Consider the following 18,491-nt stretch of genomic DNA (forward strand, 5'->3'; position numbering starts at 1 on the left):
AACCCTTCTGTCAGTGTGTCTGTGTGCATATGTTTAAGATAGGTGTATAAATATGAGAAAGAGAGAGAAAAAAAAGTTAATACAAACAAGCCAGCAAAAAGAACACAGAATAATAATGATTGTAATAATATTGGCTTAATCATGCAGTATGTGTAAGTGTCAAGGCACATAGTGCAGAGTGAACAGACACAACAAATACATTTTCCGCACAACGCAATTTGATTATATCACGTGGAGTGTCCATGTTAAGTTAACACTTCATCTCCTCTCTGCAGGTAAGAGTTTTATACTGCAAAGTGAGAAAGAATGACAGTAAAGTGTTTATCCTTTAGAGGTGGGAATCACCAGAGGCCCAACGATACGATTTTATCGCGATACTTGAGTCACGATACGATATTATTGCGACTTTAAGCATTTCACGATATGGTGAGTATTGCGATACAATATATTGCGATTTTACTGTTTAAAATTACTTATTTAACTGCATTTTGTGTCCATAAAATTAAATTAAATCAATAATTGTTTTGTCAAATAAGACAGTCTTTTTATTTCTCCACAATGAGAGTCAAACCCACAGACTGACCAACAAAGTATTCAGTCAAACTGAACTGAACTGATATCAAACATGCAGTGCAACGTTTGCTCCGGTGTGACTTTCATGTTCTGCTCGAGTCAAAAGAACGTGAGACAGACGTTTCCAGTCATCTGTCACACAATGAGCCGTTATAGTCACATATGAATCTACTGCCCGCGACGTCCACGCAACACAAGTTATCGCAAGTATATCTGCTGTTCCCAAACTTTCCTCAACTTCAAGCTTTACTGCTGTGTATAGCTTTGATACGGCTGTGTCCGTGAAATAACGTTGCGACGGAGTCACATACCTGGTTCCAGTGTCTTTACCATGTAGCTAAAACCATCGTTTCCACAACGTTGTATGGCCTGAAGTCTTTGCACATGAAGCAAGCAATGGATTGTGTTATTTCCTTTGCGCGTTCTGAATTGAGAGGCAGTTTTGTCGGCTGGTTTCTCGGTAGCGCTGATGTAGCGTTAGCTTTGCCGTCATCAGTTAATGCTATCTCAGGATGGTGCCGAGTTAGATGAGCCCGCAAGTCCGTTGTATTCCCCGAGTATTTTATTTTCATGCGGCACTCCTTGCAAACTCCATGTGTCATTTCTATCTCATTCGTCCCTTCCTTGTTAAAAAAAAATCCAAAATAAATCCACACGCTTGACATTAACGCGGACGGGGCTCTCCTTATTTATTATCTCCGGTGCCGCCATCTTTGTTGTACCAACTTCTTCTGTCACGCTGACCATCACCTCTACTGACCTCACCAGAATAATACTCAACAGCACCATCTAGTGGATCAAAAAAGCAATTGATTTCATTTTAAGTACCAAAGAATTCACTTCATTTTTTCCATTAATTATGACAAAAAAGTATCGATACTTGGCGGCCATGAATCGATATTATATCGCCACGCAAAATATTGCGATACTATGCTGTATCGATTTTTCCCCCCACCTCTATTATCCTTCATGTCAGCTCAATGAATTTACCATAAATATCACAATACGGGCGCACTACATAGGGGCAACTGGTTTGACTATGGAGAAGCGAATGACGGCAGGAACCAATCAGGAGGAGGATCAGTGTCCAATATGTACCTACCCTTTCCGTTTTGATGAATTGCTGGCGTGTTGTGTGAATTGCTGGCGTGTTTTGCACTTCAGGGCCACCGTATGAATACCTTTTTGCACCACTGGTCAAGTGCAGGTTAACCTCTCACCGTCTTTACAACTTTAAGCACAACAGGGAAACTTACAGGTCACCAAAAAGTCATAAGCTATTGCAGATCTGAATAGAATATGATGGAAACTAACTTAAAGTTAAAAAAATCCAACAACATAAACTAGTAAAATACTTTAATAGTTATTTTTCAGTTTTACTTGGGGATGGGGTTCAACACAAATTACTTTTTGTCCCACATTGGCTTGTTGGGATCTGGTCAGCCTGAGTTAAACTACTTTACAGAATCAACATTTATTTAACCATAACCACTGAGAAGCTTTTTTTCTTTAATCAGAATTGGTGCTTGGAGAAATTCAGTGGTCACTAGAAATACTACAACTTCCAGTCAGCATACTATGTGGTTTTCAGGGGTACATTTTGTACATATATCTTCATAATTCATTTAAAGATTAACAAAATCTGATCTTAAACCATTTAGCTGCAGTAGTTTTACACACCAGAGAAAAAAATTACTCAACTGCCTGTTGTATTACTTTTATTTGTATTGTGTTTACCTCTCTGTAGACTGTTTGAAGTTTGAACGAAGTGAATACATTTCAACTGAATAAAAACAAAGAGTTTCCACTGCATTTGTTTTGAAGTACCTCAAAGTTGTACCGAATTTTAGAGAGAAATATTGTTTTTTCAGTTTAATCTTCCTGCTGTTGGTGTGATTAAGCTCCATTACACAGTTAGAAGAGGCAACAGGACTGATCTCAGATCTGCAGCTCTGTCTCAGCTCGTAGTTTTAGTAGTTTTACTTTCATAGTGTTGTTTTAAATTGTTTGTTGGTAGAGTTTAATAAGCTATTTTAAACCGCTGACATATCTAATTTATTAAATATTTGTAGCTCTGGCTGGTTTTGTGATGAAATGTATCAGTTTGTCATTAAATTAAAGAACTGCATCCTTAAAATGAGAGGAGAAATATTAAAATTGAAAATAAAAAATAAAAAGAGAAGATGACAGTTTGGTGACATCAGTAAATGTGACTAATGCTGTTAAAAGATGCTAAACTTGCTAAATATATGTATATACGTGTAAAACTTGCTGTTAACGTTCACATTTCAAGCTCACAGCTGACTTAAAACATGTCAACAATGTCAACTTCAGCAACACCTGAACTGAAAAGTTAACCAACCTTTCAGATCCTCTTCAGCTGAGGGTGGAGGAGCAGCTCCACCTCCCTCCTGACAAGTTTCTGTGCACAGGAGGAGAAAATACAATATATAGATCAATGCAGCAGAAATAATAATCTAAAAACATCATATTTAATGATAAAACACCTGCTTTTCCTTGTATTGGATTATTTTCACAGTGCAGTAAGTACTTGTACTTCATTAAAGGAACTGAATACTTCCTCCCCCTCTCCCTCTTAATGACAGGTCCTGACAGGTTGGGTCACACTGATAGAGGAGAGCTGCAACCACGTCACATTTCCTGTGAGCGACAGCAGAGCTGCAGTCGAGACAAGTCTCTCTGTTTCTCTCTAAAGAAACTTTCAACTGAATCCAGCAGGTTTTTCTCAACAACATCAGCAGAATCTGTGTCAAACACTGGTGAGTAAACTGTCCTACAGAGACAAACTACACTCACTGAAGATTTAGTCAAAGTTTAGTTCAAACCAGAATCCATAACAAAGAAAAAAGTAACAGCAGACAGACGAGGCCTGCTAAAGGCTAACTAGCTTAGCTAAGACAGCCTTGGGATTGCCAAACATTCACCTAAACACTCTTTTATCTCACTTTTTGTCTTTCAATGTTTTTGTCGTTTCTGTTGTCTGCTTTTGTAAGGTAGTACAGCTGATAAAAATCACTGTGTTTCAACAGTCAGTAAGTCAAATCTTCATCTCGACTGAAAGAGGAAGTTCCACTCAGGGCAAACTTCCCATTTTCTCTGAACTTCACTGCTTCTTACTGTTGTTTACCGTTTCATTGTTTTAAAAATAAAATAATGTACTCTACTTTAAAAATGCATTCACTCTAATTGCATTATATGCATTGTGATTATATGTGATATTCCTTATATTCCATCAATATGTAATAACAGTTATGTTTTTTCACACTCCTTGTCCTCAGAGTGTAGATATGTCTGCTGCTGCCAGCTGTCTGCTGACTGAAGATCAGTTTCTGTGCTCCATCTGTCTGGATGTGTTCACTGATCCAGTCACCATACCATGTGGACACAACTTCTGCAAAACCTGCATCACTAAACACTGGGATATTAATGTCCCCTATCAGTGTCCCAACTGTAAAAATGTTTTCTACACAAGACCTGAGCTGCAGCTGAACACTTTCATCTCTGAGAAGGCTGCTCAGTTCAGACAGTCAGCTCAACAGAAAGCCAGCAGCAGCAGCTCAGAGCAGCAAGTTTCTGAACCAGCAGAAGTTCCCTGTGACGTCTGCACTGGAACCAAACTGAAGGCCCTGAAGTCCTGCCTGGTGTGTCTGGAGTCCTACTGTGAGACTCACCTGGAGCGTCATCTGACAGCGTCAGGCCTGAAAAGACATCAGCTGATCGACCCTGTGGAGAACCTGGAAAGCAGGATGTGTACGGAGCACGATAAACTGCTGGAGCTGTTCTGTAAGACCAACCAGACGTGTGTCTGCATGCTCTGCACCATCTCAGACCACACGACACACAATGTTACTCCTCTGAAAGAAGGATATGAAGGAAAGAAGGCCGAGCTTGAGGGTGAAATTCATCAGATGATACAGGAGAGAGAGTTGAAGATTGAGGAGATCAAACACTCAGTGGAGCTCAGTAAGGAAGATGCAGACAGAGAGACAGCAGATGGTGTTCAGGTCTTCACCGCTCTGAAGGAGTCTGTTGAGAGAAGCCAGGCCGAGCTCATCGACACGATCAAAGAGAAGCAGAGAAAGACAGAGAAACAGGCTGAAGGCTTCATAAAAGAGCTGGAACAGGAAATCTCTGAACTGAAGAAGAGAAGCACTGAGGTGAAGCAGCTCTCACAGTCTGAAGACCACCTCCACCTCCTCCAAAGCCTCCTGTCTCTGAATGCTGCTTTACCCACAAAGGACTGGACAGAACTCAGCGTCCGACCACTTCATGAGGGGACTGTAAGTAGAGCTCTGCATCAGTTGGAGGAGACACTCAATGAAGAGATAAGAAAAGCACTAAAAACTGAGCTGAAGAGGGTCCAGCAGTCTGCAGTGGATGTGACACTTGATGATGATACAGCATATCCAAAACTCATTGTGTCTCGTCATGGAAAACAAGTCCAACATGGTAATGAATGGAAACATCTCCCAGACAATCTGGAGAGATTTAATAGAAGTGCTTATGTCTTAGCAAGGCAGAGTTTCTCTTCAGGGAGATTTTATTATGAGGTTTACATTAGTTGGTATACTGACTGGACATTAGGAGTGGCCAGAGAGTCGATCAACAGGAACTGGAACATTGATTTGAGCCCTTCGAAAGGGTACTGGACAATAGGTTCAAGGAATAAAGATGAGTACAAAGCTTTTACTGACCCTCCAGTCCGTCTCTCTCTGAAGTCTCGGCCTGGGAAGGTGGGGGTGTTTGTGCATTATGAGGAGGGTCTGGTCTCCTTTTATCATGTTGATGCTGCAGCTCTTATCTACTCCTTTACTGGCTGCAGCTTCACTGAGAAACTCTACCCATTCTTTGGTATCAGTGACAATGAAACATCTACTCATCTGTTTATCACTCCTGTCTAGAGGTGTAGTGGTACAAAAAAAATCATGGTTTGGTATGTACCTTGGTTTTTGGTTATAATACTTCTTTAGTTTCAGCATGGAAAAAAAAATAATGATAATCATAATTAATTCATTTATCATCCTTTACCTCTTATCCAAACGTGAGTCGCGAGGGGCTGGAGCCGATCCCAGCTGACACTGGGCGAGAGTCGGGGTACACCTGTACAGGTCAGACCTTCACAGTGCTGACACATAGAGACAGACAACCATCCATGCTCATATATATCACTCCGACAGGCAATCCAACCTGAGCTTTCTTACCACTATATACCACTATATTTGAAATATCAATACATCCCTACTTCTCAGCCACACTGAGCAGAACAACCATTTGATTTTCTACTATTTGTCATTTAATGCAAAGAAAATGTAAATATTAAACATATTCTGTGTATTTTTTGTTTTCATCAGATGCTGATTAATAATGTGCTGCTTTAATTTTTTCTTTTTTAATGTTTTGATATTACTCCATATACAGTTAGTCTTTATTCTGTGTTACGTGTAGTCTGGGCTTTTTCATTCTGTTTAGTTTTTCTTAAGATTCATTACGTTGCTTCCCATTTATCGCCCTCTTTATATACTTTAACCTCATACAGTCTAATATAAAGTAAAGACAAGTTTCTCTTCCATGTTTTTCATCAGTAATCCCACCATCCCCATTCCACCTGATATTAATTGGATTAATAGATTGGCACTGTGTCTCTGTGTACTTCAGGCTCCTCCTGCTGTTGTCTGAAGTATCTCTGGGACAATACCACTTTTAGACAGTAAATGACAGAAAGCACACTCTAATTTGACTGAAAGCCTACGTAAGACAAATTATTTAAAAACTTTAGCTTTAAAGCTTTAAAAGCGTTAAAAACAAACTAATTGAGAGGGGATCGATCAACAAGTCAGTCATTTCTACAGCAAGTAATGAAATAAATGTAAACATTATAGAAAAACAAGAAAATGTCACTCACTAATTATGATCATTTCTTTTTTCTTGTAAATAATGTCTATACTGTGTTATTAACTCATTATTAATCTATTAAAACCATTGTCATATATGTGACTCTGTCTCTGTTCAGGTGACCAGAAATTACATTTGTCCTTGCTATTTTTGTAAAGAAAATAAATTTTAAAAAAATAGAAAAAAAATTAATATGAAAAGTATTATTTGTATAAAAATGTAAATATTACCAGTTTTTTTTCTTCTTTGAGGATTTAGGAAATTCAGTACAGTGGTAAGTGTAAAATGACTTTCAAAGAACACATTTAGTTTAGTTTTTGGAAATTCATAGATACTTAGTTTTCACTTGAATGTAATGTTAAGAGATAAGGCTCACAATAACCATCAATTAAACACAATAAACACTATATGACTGACTATAGCTCACACAGTTGAAGCAAACAAACAAACCAATAAACGAACAAACAAACAAACAAACAAACATGTAATTTGTGTCCCAATGTAACTAAATAATGTCAGAAAAATTCCAGTTATGCAGCTAAAGACTGATTAACAACAAACAATGATATATGTAATATGTAATTGTTCCAGTCCTTGGAGTGAAAATAGCGAAAATAACAAATGAAAGACACCAACAAAGATTTATCATCAGCACACTCCAATAAATACTATATTTGTTTTCTCAGAAACACTGCAAGTTCTCCAGTGTTGGAGAGTAAATAAGGCCTATTAATATCTGACTGTGAAGCTTTAACATTTTTTTAATATGAAATTTCATTTTGCCCAAAGAATAGATGGTAAACCATTTGGAGAGCAGCAGAAGAGTGAAATTACAGGCTAAACAGTGAGCTGAACATGGAGTGTTTGTGGGATTGTTAAGGCAGCACTGTAGCCTGTTGATGAGACAGCAGATCTTAAATATCTTCTGACCTCTTTTCTCATGTTGTCAGTTTGTAACTGTGTGTCCTTTTCACTGTTATATACAAAATAGGAATAAAAAAGTTCCCAAGCATTGTGAAAAGATTTCCCAAAAAGACAATAAACCTCCCTGTTACAGCCCCACCAAAGGCTCCCAATAAAGGGAATCTTACATATTTGACACAAAGTGGTGCAAAACAATGATCTATTAACAAAAAGATAAACAAATAAAAAACCCACAGCAGATCAGAAAACTACTGAAAAACAAAAAGATCTGGTGAGCTGGCAAAAATCAATAAAAGAAAGGGGGATTCTTGGACCAAGATACAGAGAGAGAGAGAGAGAGAGAGAGAGAGAGAGAGAGAGAGAGAGAGAGAGAGAGAGGAGAAATATTAAAAATAAAAGGCATACATAAAAAGAGAAGATGACAGCTTGTTGACATCAGTAAATGTCACTGATGTCATGTCTGTCATCATCTCAAACGAAGAGCTGTTGCTGTTAAAAGATTCAATTTATTAAATACAACCTGATGGAGCTATTTATTTCTTGTTAGTACTTAGTTGTCTGTTTAGTTTATTAATGACAATGAGTATTGTTTGATTATTCAAGATGTTTGCTTATTTTGATATTTTATTTTGCTAGTTAATTGTTTAGTTTAATCATCATTATTGTTTAGCATATTTAGTTTACATATTATTTTGTGTTTCATGATGTTATATAGGTAGGTGGGTAGGCAGAGGGCCGTCATGCACCTGGGTGGGCCTATGGTTTTTTTTACCAGCGTGAAGATAGGCAGCAGGAGCCATGTTTCTTTGTTCTCCTTGTTTGCTTGCTCACAATGGATAAAATAAACCTTTGAAACTAACAACCATGCATGGACTTCAGCTTCTGTGTACACAACACGCCCATGGTGCATTAGGTCACATTTTGATTAAGTTTGTTTTAAGTTTAATTTTGTTAAAGCTTAAAAGCTTAAAAACATGTAAAACCTGCTGTTAACGTTCACATTTAAAGCTCACAGTTGACTTAAAACATGTCAACAATGTCAACTTCAGCAACACCTGAACTGAAAAGTTAACCAACCTTTCAGATCCTCTTCAGCTGAGGGTGGAGGAGCAGCTCCACCTCCCTCCTGTCAAGTTTTTCTACACAGGATACCGAGGAGGAGGAGGAGAGAGGAGTCATCAGTTGAAGATGCTCTGATATTAAACTGTAGCACACTGAACTGTAATCTGTGTGGGATTATCAAGAATTACAGCATCAAAATTATTAATTATTAAGTGACACTGACATCAGATTTACTTAATTTCTTGACATGTTTATTATAATGTTAATATTTTTGTTTTTTTACAGACAGATGATTTCTCTATTTGGTAAATAAATTAAAGAATAAATAAATAAACAAATAAATAAATGTACTAATTTGCTATAGAGATAAAATCTTTACTCTCTCTTTTCAAAAAAATTATTGCAGTTTTTTTGGTGCATCAATAAAACATTGAGGTATGTTATACAACAACTAATACAAATAGACTTACACATTTTTGCATTTAAAGGAATTCAGTTAAAGTACTGTAACTTTTATTAATATAAGCATTATTTGTTGTTTTATTGAATATGATAAAGACTAACCTAATATCTCAGTAGGAATACTTTAACAGAAAAAAGATAAATGCACACATATTTTAAAATAATCCTGCAGTAATTCGTTGTGAACTTGTGCTATTTGTATAATTTCCCTGCAGAGTGTATTATTTAATTACTAAAAGTTTGAGTCAAACAGCAGAAATGTCCCAGCATGCCTCTTTAGTTTGAAGAAAAGTCCAAGAAATACAGTAAAAGTTCCAGTAAAGAAATGTTCAAATGGAAGTTCACTGAATTCAGCGTTAGAGTAAATACTTACAGGTGTTGTGTGACATGTAGTAGTGGAGCGGCTAAGTGTTCATTTTTGCCAGAATCTTTCAGTTTATGATACAAGCGTGAAAATTGGCATGAACACTCTCCATGGGTCACTTAACAAGAAAATTGTCCGAGACATTTGAAATTTTAAGATGGCGGCCATTTTTCAAGATGGCCGACACCTAAGTGGAGCAGTTAAGTGATATAATGGTTTATTTGGTGATACAAGCATAAAAATTGGCATGAGCAGTCTTTGTTGGTCACTTGGCAATGTCCCACCCACAGTTATTTGAATTTCCAAGATGGCGGCCATTTTTCAAGATGGCCGACACCTTAGTGGAGCAGTTAAGTGATATAATGGTTTATTTGGTGATACAAGCATACAAATTGGCATGAGCAGTCTCTGCTGGTCACTTGACAATAACCCACCCACAGTTACTTGAAATTCCAAGATGGCGGCCATTTTTCAAGATGGCCGACACCTTAGTGGAGCAATTGAATGATATAATGGTTTATTTGGTGATACAAGCATACAAATTGGCATGACCAGTATCTGTGGGTCACTTGACAATAACCCACTCACAGTTACTTGAAATTCCAAGATGGTGGCCATTTTTTCAAGATGGCCGACAGTGGAGCAATGTTTTTTAATGTTAATGTTAATGTTTTTTTTGGTGATACAAACATACAAATTGGCATGAGCAGTTTTCATGGGTCACTTGACAATAAGCCACCCACAGTTACTTGGGTTGACAAAAAAACACTCCCAGCCAATTGAAATTTCTTTTTGTCAAGATGGCCGCCCCCTGGATCCTCAAAAGATCAATTTTCTCATAGAAATGTATTGGGTTTTAGATTATTCTGGAAAACAAGTTTTAACACATCATAATACAGTTGTGTTGATTTGTTGATCATAGACAGATTAGACAAGACTGAGTATCTGCACTACCAGGGCACACTGGTGATATATGACGGCTGTTAAACTCAGAGTGGGGTTCAATGTCAGCCAATTGTAAAGTTTGTCAAAGAAGAGACGACAACTCTCTGAGTAGTTTTAGTTAACCGGGTGGTGTACAGATCGTACAGGGTAAAAATGGCATTGGATGAACGATTGGACTAAGTGTAGGGTTAAGGCATGAACTTAGTTGTATCCCATACATCAAAGTGCTTATTAAAAGGTGGTAAAAGGCTAAACCCTCGGCCTCTGCCTTTGAATTTGCTGCAGACATTGCAGAAGCCATCATAACAGTTGAGAAAACAAACAGCAGGACACCAAGATCATACTGGTTATGATACCATTGCAAGAAATGTTCCATTATTTCATAAAATAAATGCTCTGCCTATCTTACGTAGTCCAACCCGACTAGATGAAGGTGATGGCATAGAAAGCACATTGACAAGAAACAGAGCAAAATATCATTCAAGCTGTAAACTTATGTTCAACAACACACAGCTGGAAAGGGCCCAAAAGAGAGCATCTACTGCTGCTAAAGACACTAAAGATACCAAAGATATCCATGTCAAGAGGTCAAGAAGATCCCAGACTTCTTATAAGGCTGGATATGTGTGGGGACAGGCATTGAAGAGACACCCACAAATGCCGACCCCCTCCGACTGGGGATGGGTTAAACAGGACAAGGAGTGGAAAGTCTTCTGGACTCCACTTCCACCTATTGCAGAGAGTTGTTGGGAGTTGACAAAATGTGGGTGCACCAAGGCTTGAACTGGAAAGTGTAAGTGCTACAGATATGGACTCAGTTGCCCCTTTTCGTTTCTGTTGCCAGTGTTATTCCTTCTTGTCCTTTGTCACCAGCCTATTACTGTGACATGTTCAGTTTTTACTTTGTAACATTGCTTTCACATTTTCAGTTTAGTTCCCTAGTATAGTTTCAGATACTGTTTGTCATGGTTCCATGTCAGCCAGAGCTGCTGTTGCCTCTGGATCTGTCATTATTGTCATTCAGTATTAACCATTGCTCAATTATTATTTTGGAGCACTGTCCGTTCAGCACCACAACTGTGTTTCCCCACCCCTTAGTATTTATTTGGCATGTTTAATGGCAGTAGTAATGGTTAGTCATAAAAAAAGTAATTTAAAACAGTATTTTAAAAAGCCCTCATGGTAAGGGAGCCTGTGTACCTCGGTGAACCCGGAGAGCTACGCCGGTGGGTCAGGTTTTACCAAACTGGACAGGTCGTGGGCAAGGAGTCAGACAAAGCACAGTCAAACAACCTCTCTTGAGGAACCCAATACATTTCTATGAGAAAATTTATAATTTAAAGGTCCACATGGCAGTCATCCTGAAAAAAAAATTGCCGCCTTGAAATTTCAAGTAGCTGTGGCTGGCTTATTGTCAAGTGACCCACAGATACTGCTCATGCCAGTTTTTATGCTTGTATCACCAAATAAACCATTATATCATTCAATTGCTCCACTAAGGTGTCGGCCATCTTGAAAAATGGCCGCCATCTTGGAATTTCAAGTAACTGTGGGTGGGTTATTGTCAAGTGACCCACAGATACTACTCATGCCAATTTGTATGCTTGTATCACCAAATAAACCATTTTATAATTTAATTGCGCCACTAAGGTGTCGGCCATCTTGAAAAATGGCCGCCATCTTACAATTTCAAATGTCTCGGACAATTTTCTTGTTAAGTGACCCATGGAGACTGCTCATGCCAATTTTTATGCTTGTATCACCAAATAAACCATTATATCATTCAATTGCTCCACTAAGGTGTCGGCCATCTTGAAAAATGGCCGCCATCTTGGAATTTCAAGTAACTGTGGGTGGGTTATTGTCAAGTGATCAACAGAGACTGCTCATGCCAATTTGTATGCTTGTATCATCAAATAAACCATTATATCACTTAACTGCTCCACTAAGGTGTCGGCCATCTTGAAAAATGGCCGCCATCTTAAAATTTTAAATGTCTCGGACAATTTTCTTGTCAAGTGACCCAAGGAGAGTGTTCATGCCAATTTTCACGCTTGTATCATAAACTGAAAGATTATATCACTTAGCCGCTCCTGCTGCACTTCTGTGATCTGAAAATTAAAATAATAATAATAATAATAATGATACATGGGGCTACACGGTGGTGTAGTGGTTAGCGCTCTCGCCTCACAGCTAGAGGGTCGCCGGTTCGCCTCCCGCCTGCGGCTCTTCTGTGTGGAGTTTGCATGTTCTCCCCGTGTCAGCATGGGTTCCCACCGGGTACTCCGGCTTCCTCCCACAGTCCAAAAACATGCACTTAGGTTTAATTGGGGACTCTAAATTGCCTGAGGTGTGAATGAGAGTGTGATTGTCTGTCTCTATGTGTCAGCCCTGCGATAGTCTGGCGTCCTGTCCAGGGTGTACCCCGCCTCTCGCCCCAATGACAGCTGGGACCCCCCCGCGACCCGATTGCGGATAAGCGGTTAATGGTAATGAATGAATAATGATACATTTAAAGGGTTTGTTTTTGACTGAAGGGTTTTACAGTCTCCTGAACAGCAGAGTTGACTTAATACTTGTGTGTGTTTGAATCTCTGAAGTCTGCTGAGCTTCAGTACATGGAGTTCAATACTTCTACCTTTGAGTATTTCCATTTCATGCTCTGAGAGAAATATTGCATTATATATTTTCTTCCTTGATATGTTTTCTTCACAACATTTTGTCTGAAAGATTTCATTTCTTTTCAGAGTAGTATTTCATCCCCGTCTTGTGTGTTCCTTTATGTGTTGAGGAAATTCTCCTACTTCTTCAGTTAAATAAACTCTTTAAAACACACACAACAAAGCTTAACACAGCAGTTTTTCTGACCTTTTAGAGAAATGTGATTCTCACAGGGCAACAACACCAAAATAATGTAACAAATATGATGCATTACTGCAGATTAAACTACAGCAATGCATCACTGAAACATACACAGCAGTAAAATGCAACACACAGATCAATGAAGCAGTCATATTTATCCAAAAACAGCATATATAATGATAAAACACTGTTAGCCGTTCCTGCTGCAGCTCCCCTGTGGTCACAAAGCACAGGGGAGGTTTGTTTTCCTCCAGAGCTGAAGTTCATGTTCCTCACTTCGGACTTAACCTCCTTCACTTTTAACAACAGCTGGAAAGAAATAAACGGGAGCTCCACTTGGTCGAGAGAAGCTGCATGCTTCATTAACTTACAACTGTGACATAAACTGTAAATCACTGTTAAACTGACCACTTTGACTGCTTTCTGTAGACCTGTGTGTCCCTGCTTGGTACCTGCTGCATTCACTGCAGAGACTGTATTAATAAAGGAGCAGATTCACTGTTACTCTCATCACCTCCTGCTCTCTCTTCTCTCGTCCACTCACACATCTACTGTCCTGCCTCTTAAAGGAGCCGCTACTCTTACAACAACTCACTTATGCTTTCATACTTTCAGCACATTTTGTTGGTCATACTTACTTTTTCTTCGGTCAGGTTTTGAATGCAGGACTTTTCCTTGTAGTGGAGTATTTTCACAGTACAGTATTAGTACTTTTACTTCATTAAAGGATCTGAATACCTCCTCCACCCCTCCTTCTTTGTCTCTGCTCCACGTCAACTTTCCAGAAATGAAACTGAAAGTTAGTGAGCGACAGCAGAGCTGCAGTCGAGACAAGTCTCTCTGTTTCTCTCTGAAGAAACTTTCAGTTGAATCCAGCAGGTTTTTCTCAACAACAGCAGCAGAATCTGTGTCAAACACTGGTGAGTAAACTGTCCTACAGAGACAAAATACACTCACTGAAGATTTAGTCAAAGTTTAGCTCAAACCAAAATCCATAACAAAGAAAAAAGTAACAGCAGATAGATGAGGCCTGCTAAAGGCTAACTAGTATAGCCAAGATTCTGTTTGGATTGACGAATATTCACTCTTTTCTCTCTGCCTTTATCTATCTATCTGTCTGCTTTTGTAAGGCAGTGCAGCTTATAATAATAACTGTGTTTCAACAATCAGTATGATGTTAAACCTTCAGCTCCACTCAGACAGGAAGTTTCACTCAGGGCAAACTTCATCCCCTTTTCTCCGAACTTCACTGTTTCTGTAGTGACTGTTTTCAGCCTTTTTCAATATTAAATTGGAATCAAAACACTTTTATCAACTTTAAATGCATTCACTCTAGTGGCAATAAAAGAAACATGTTATCTACTAATTTAAATGAGGATTTTGACATAACGCAGCAGGTAGTCCAGGACTTGACTGCACAATGAGCTGTCTTAGTAAATCAGGTGCTAAACACATTCAGACTGAGGCCATGAATTCATTAACAATCACACTGATATTTGCATTGCATATATTTCTTAGTAAATTTGGCTTTTTGTCAGGTGCAATATGGCAAGGATATTCAGGATAACATTCCTTTTATGCCACTAATATGTAATAACATACTTTCTGTCCTCAGAGTGTAGATATGTCTGCTGCTGCCAGCTGTCTGCTGACTGAAGATCAGTTTCTGTGCTCCATCTGTCTGGATGTGTTCACTGATCCAGTCAGCACACCATGTGGACACAACTTCTGCAAAACCTGCATCACTGAACACTGGGATATTAATGTCCCATATCAGTGTCCCAACTGTAAAGAGGTTTTTGGTTCAAGACCTCAACTGCGGGTCAATACTTTCATCTCTGGGATGGCTGCTCAGTTCAGACAGTCAGCTCAACAGAAAGCCAGCAGCAGCAGCTCAGAGCAGCAAGTTTCTAAACCAGGAGAAGTTCCCTGTGACGTCTGCACTGGAACCAAACTGAAGGCCCTGAAGTCCTGCCTGGTGTGTCTGGAGTCCTACTGTGAGACTCACCTGGAGCCTCATTTGACGAGGCCGGCCTTGAAAAGACATCAGCTGATCGAGCCTGTGGAGAACCTGGAAGACAGGATGTGTACAGAGCACGATAAACTGCTGGAGCTGTTCTGTAAGACCGACCAGATGTGTGTCTGCATGGTCTGCACTGTTTCAGACCACAAGACACACAATGTTGTTCCTCTGAAAGAAGAATATGAAGGAAAGAAGGCCGAGCTGGGGAAGACAGATGCTGAAATTCAGCAGATGATCCAGAAGAAACGACTGAAGATTGAGGAGATCAAACACTCAGTGGAGCTCAGTAAGGAAGATGCAGACAGAGAGATAGCAGATGGTGTTCAGGTCTTCACCGCTCTGAAGGAGTCTGTTGAGAGAAGCCAGGCCGAGCTCATGGACACGATCAAAGAGAAGCAGAGAAAGACAGAGAAACAGGCTGAAGGCTTCATCAAAGAGCTGGAACAGGACATCTCTGACCTGAAGAAGAGAAGCACTGAGGTGGAGCAGCTCTCACAGTCTGAAGACCACCTCCACCTCCTCCAAAGCTTCACCTCCCTGAACACTGCTCCACCGACCAAAGACTGGACAGAAGTCAGGGTCCGTCCGCCTTCATATGAGGGGACTGTGGTGAGAGCTGTGAGTCAGCTGGAGGAGACGCTCAGTAAACAGATGGAGAAGCTGTTTGAGGCTGAGCTGAAGAGGGTCCAGCAGTCTGCAGTGGATCTGACACTCGATCCTGATACAGCACATCCCAGACTCATCCTGTCTGATGATGGAAAACAAGTTAGCTGTGGTAATGTAAAAAAGAAACTCCCAGACAACCCAGAGAGATTTGATACTTGTGCAAATGTCTTAGCAAAGCAAAGTTTCTATTCAGGAAGATTTTACTACGAGGTTCAGGTTAAAGGGAAGGCGAAGTGGAATTTAGGAGTGGCAAGAGAGTCAATCAATAGGAAGGGACACATCACACTGAAACCTCAGAATGGTTACTGGACAATATGGTTGAGGAATGAAAATGAGTATGAAGCTCTTGCTGACCCTGCAGTCCGTATCTCTCTGAAGTCTCGGCCTGAGAAGGTGGGGGTGTTTGTGGATTATGAGGAGGGTCTGGTCTCCTTTCATGATGTTGATGCTGCAGCTCTTATCTACTCCTTTACTGGCTGCTGCTTCACTGAGAAACTTTACCCATACTTCAGCCCTTGTTTTAACAGGTCTGGTAAAAACTTTACCCCTCTGATCATCTCTCCTGTCAGTCACACTGAGTAGAAAAACCATTTGATTTTCCACAAAAACATTCACTATGTGTTTATTTAACAAATGTGTACTTATTGGTTATGTAAAGTGTAAACATTGTTGATTCAGCAGATCCTGATCATTGCATTTTTTTTCTTTAAATTCAGTCTGATTTATTTTAATGACTGCATTTCCTGCCTTCAAGACAGTTCAATCATCAGAACAATGTACTCATAAATAAGAAGCTTTAAATGCCAAATTCAAAACTTTTTATTGTGTGATCATTGTTTATTTAAAGAGTGTTTTATGTTGACACAAATTACTCAAGAAAGTCATGTAACCCTTTTTATGTTAATGGAAGCTTTTCACAATAAGGTGACTTTAGGGATTTATTTTGTATCATGTCAAATTAAAGGACACAACAAGGGATCTCTTTCTGGTTTGTTTTCAGGGAAATTTTGTACATATGTTTATAATGAGTTTAAACATTAACCAAATCTGATCTTTAACCATTTAGCTGCAGTAGTTTTACACACCAGAGACAAAAAATGGGTCAACTGTCTGCTGTTACTTTTAGTCTGTATTGTGTTCACCTCTCTGTAGACTGTAAAGTTTTAACAAAGTGAATAAATTCTCAACTGAATAAATACAAAGAGAGTTTCCACTGCATTTGTTTTAAGTACCTCAAAGTTGTACCAAATTTTAGAGAGAAATATTGTTTTTTTCAGTTTAATCGTCCTGCTGTTGGTGTGATTAAGCTCCATTACACAGTTAGAAGAGGCAACAGCACTGATCTCAGATCTGCAGCTTTGTCTCAACTTGTAGTTTTACTATTTTTACTTGCATAATGTTGTTTTAATTATTTGTTGGTTGAGTTAAATGAGCTATTTTAAACCGCTGACATATCTAATATATTTAATATTTGCAGCTCTGGCTGGTTTTGTGATGAAATGTATCACTTTGTCATTAAATTAAAGAACCGCACCCTTAAAATGAGAGGAGAAATATTAAAATTGAAAATAAAAAAATAAAAAGAGAAGATGACAGTTTGGTGAAATCAGTAAATGTGACTCATGTTGCTGTTGCTGTTAAAAGATAACACTCACCAAATACGACCTTTTGTTTCCAGACTTCAAATTAAAAAGCTTAAAAATGTGTAATACCTGCTGTTAACATTCACATTTCAAGCTCACAGCTGACTTAAAACATGTCAACAATGTCAACATCAGCAACACCTGAACTGAAAAGTTAACCAACCTTTCAGATCCTCTTCAGCTGAGGGTGGAGGAGCAGCTCCACCTCCCTTCTGACAAGTTTCTGTGCACAGGATACCGAGGAGGAGGAGGAGGAGGAGAGAGGAGGAGAGGAGGAGAGAGAGTCATGTGTTGAAGCTGTAAAAACTCTACACAAACTGTAACACACTGAACTGTAATCTGTGTGGGATTATCAGGAATTAGAGGATCAAAATTATGAATCATTAAATGACACTGACATCAGATGTACTCACTTTCTTAACATCCATCCATCCATTATCGTTAACCGCTTATCTGCACTCGGGTCGTGGGGGGCTGGAGCCCTGGACACCCTGGACAGGTCGCCAGACTATCACAGGGCTGACACATAGAGACAGACAATCACACTGTCATTCACAATTTACAGTCACCAATTAAACCTAAGTGCATGTTTTTGGACTGTGGGAGGAAGCTGGAGTACCAAGTGAGAACCCACGCTGACACGGGGAGAACATGCAAACTCCACACAGAAGACGAACCGGCGACCCTGATGCTGTGAGACGAGAGTGTTAACCACTACACCACCGTGCAGCCCACTTTCTTAACATGTTTATTAAAATTTTAATATTTAAATAATAAATAAACAAATAAATAAATAAATGCACTTATTTGCTAAAGAGAGAAAAACTTTACTCTCTCTAAAAATATATTTGCAGTTTTTTTAGTGGATAAATAAAACATTGAGGTATGTTATTCAACAACTTATACAAATAGACTTACAAATGTAGGTATTTAAGGGAATTCAGTTAAAGTAACTTTTATAATTAGCATTGTTATTTGTTTTATTTAATGTAATAAAGACTAACCTAATATCACAGTAGGGATACTTTAACAGAGAAAACATGAATGCACACAC

General features: G+C 39.0%; 2 protein-coding genes across 2 annotated transcripts; both read left to right on the top strand.

Annotated features, from left to right (window-relative positions):
- Nucleotides 1–3,881: 3,881 nt before the first annotated feature.
- On the top strand, nucleotides 3,882–6,618 carry LOC131973725 (E3 ubiquitin-protein ligase TRIM21-like). Its single transcript, XM_059335786.1, has one exon. It carries the CDS (start codon nucleotides 3,882–3,884, stop codon nucleotides 5,493–5,495), a length of 1,614 nt encoding a protein of 537 aa, XP_059191769.1. The 3' UTR covers nucleotides 5,496–6,618.
- An 8,102-nt stretch (nucleotides 6,619–14,720) lies between these two features.
- On the top strand, nucleotides 14,721–16,931 carry LOC131973335 (E3 ubiquitin-protein ligase TRIM21-like). Its single transcript, XM_059335309.1, has one exon. The coding sequence runs from the start codon at nucleotides 14,730–14,732 to the stop codon at nucleotides 16,374–16,376; it is 1,647 nt and encodes a 548-aa protein (XP_059191292.1). The 5' UTR covers nucleotides 14,721–14,729; the 3' UTR covers nucleotides 16,377–16,931.
- Nucleotides 16,932–18,491: the final 1,560 nt, after the last annotated feature.

The sequence above is a fragment of the Centropristis striata genome, chromosome 6, assembly GCF_030273125.1.
Source record: "Centropristis striata isolate RG_2023a ecotype Rhode Island chromosome 6, C.striata_1.0, whole genome shotgun sequence".
Lineage (NCBI taxonomy): Eukaryota > Metazoa > Chordata > Actinopteri > Perciformes > Serranidae > Centropristis > Centropristis striata.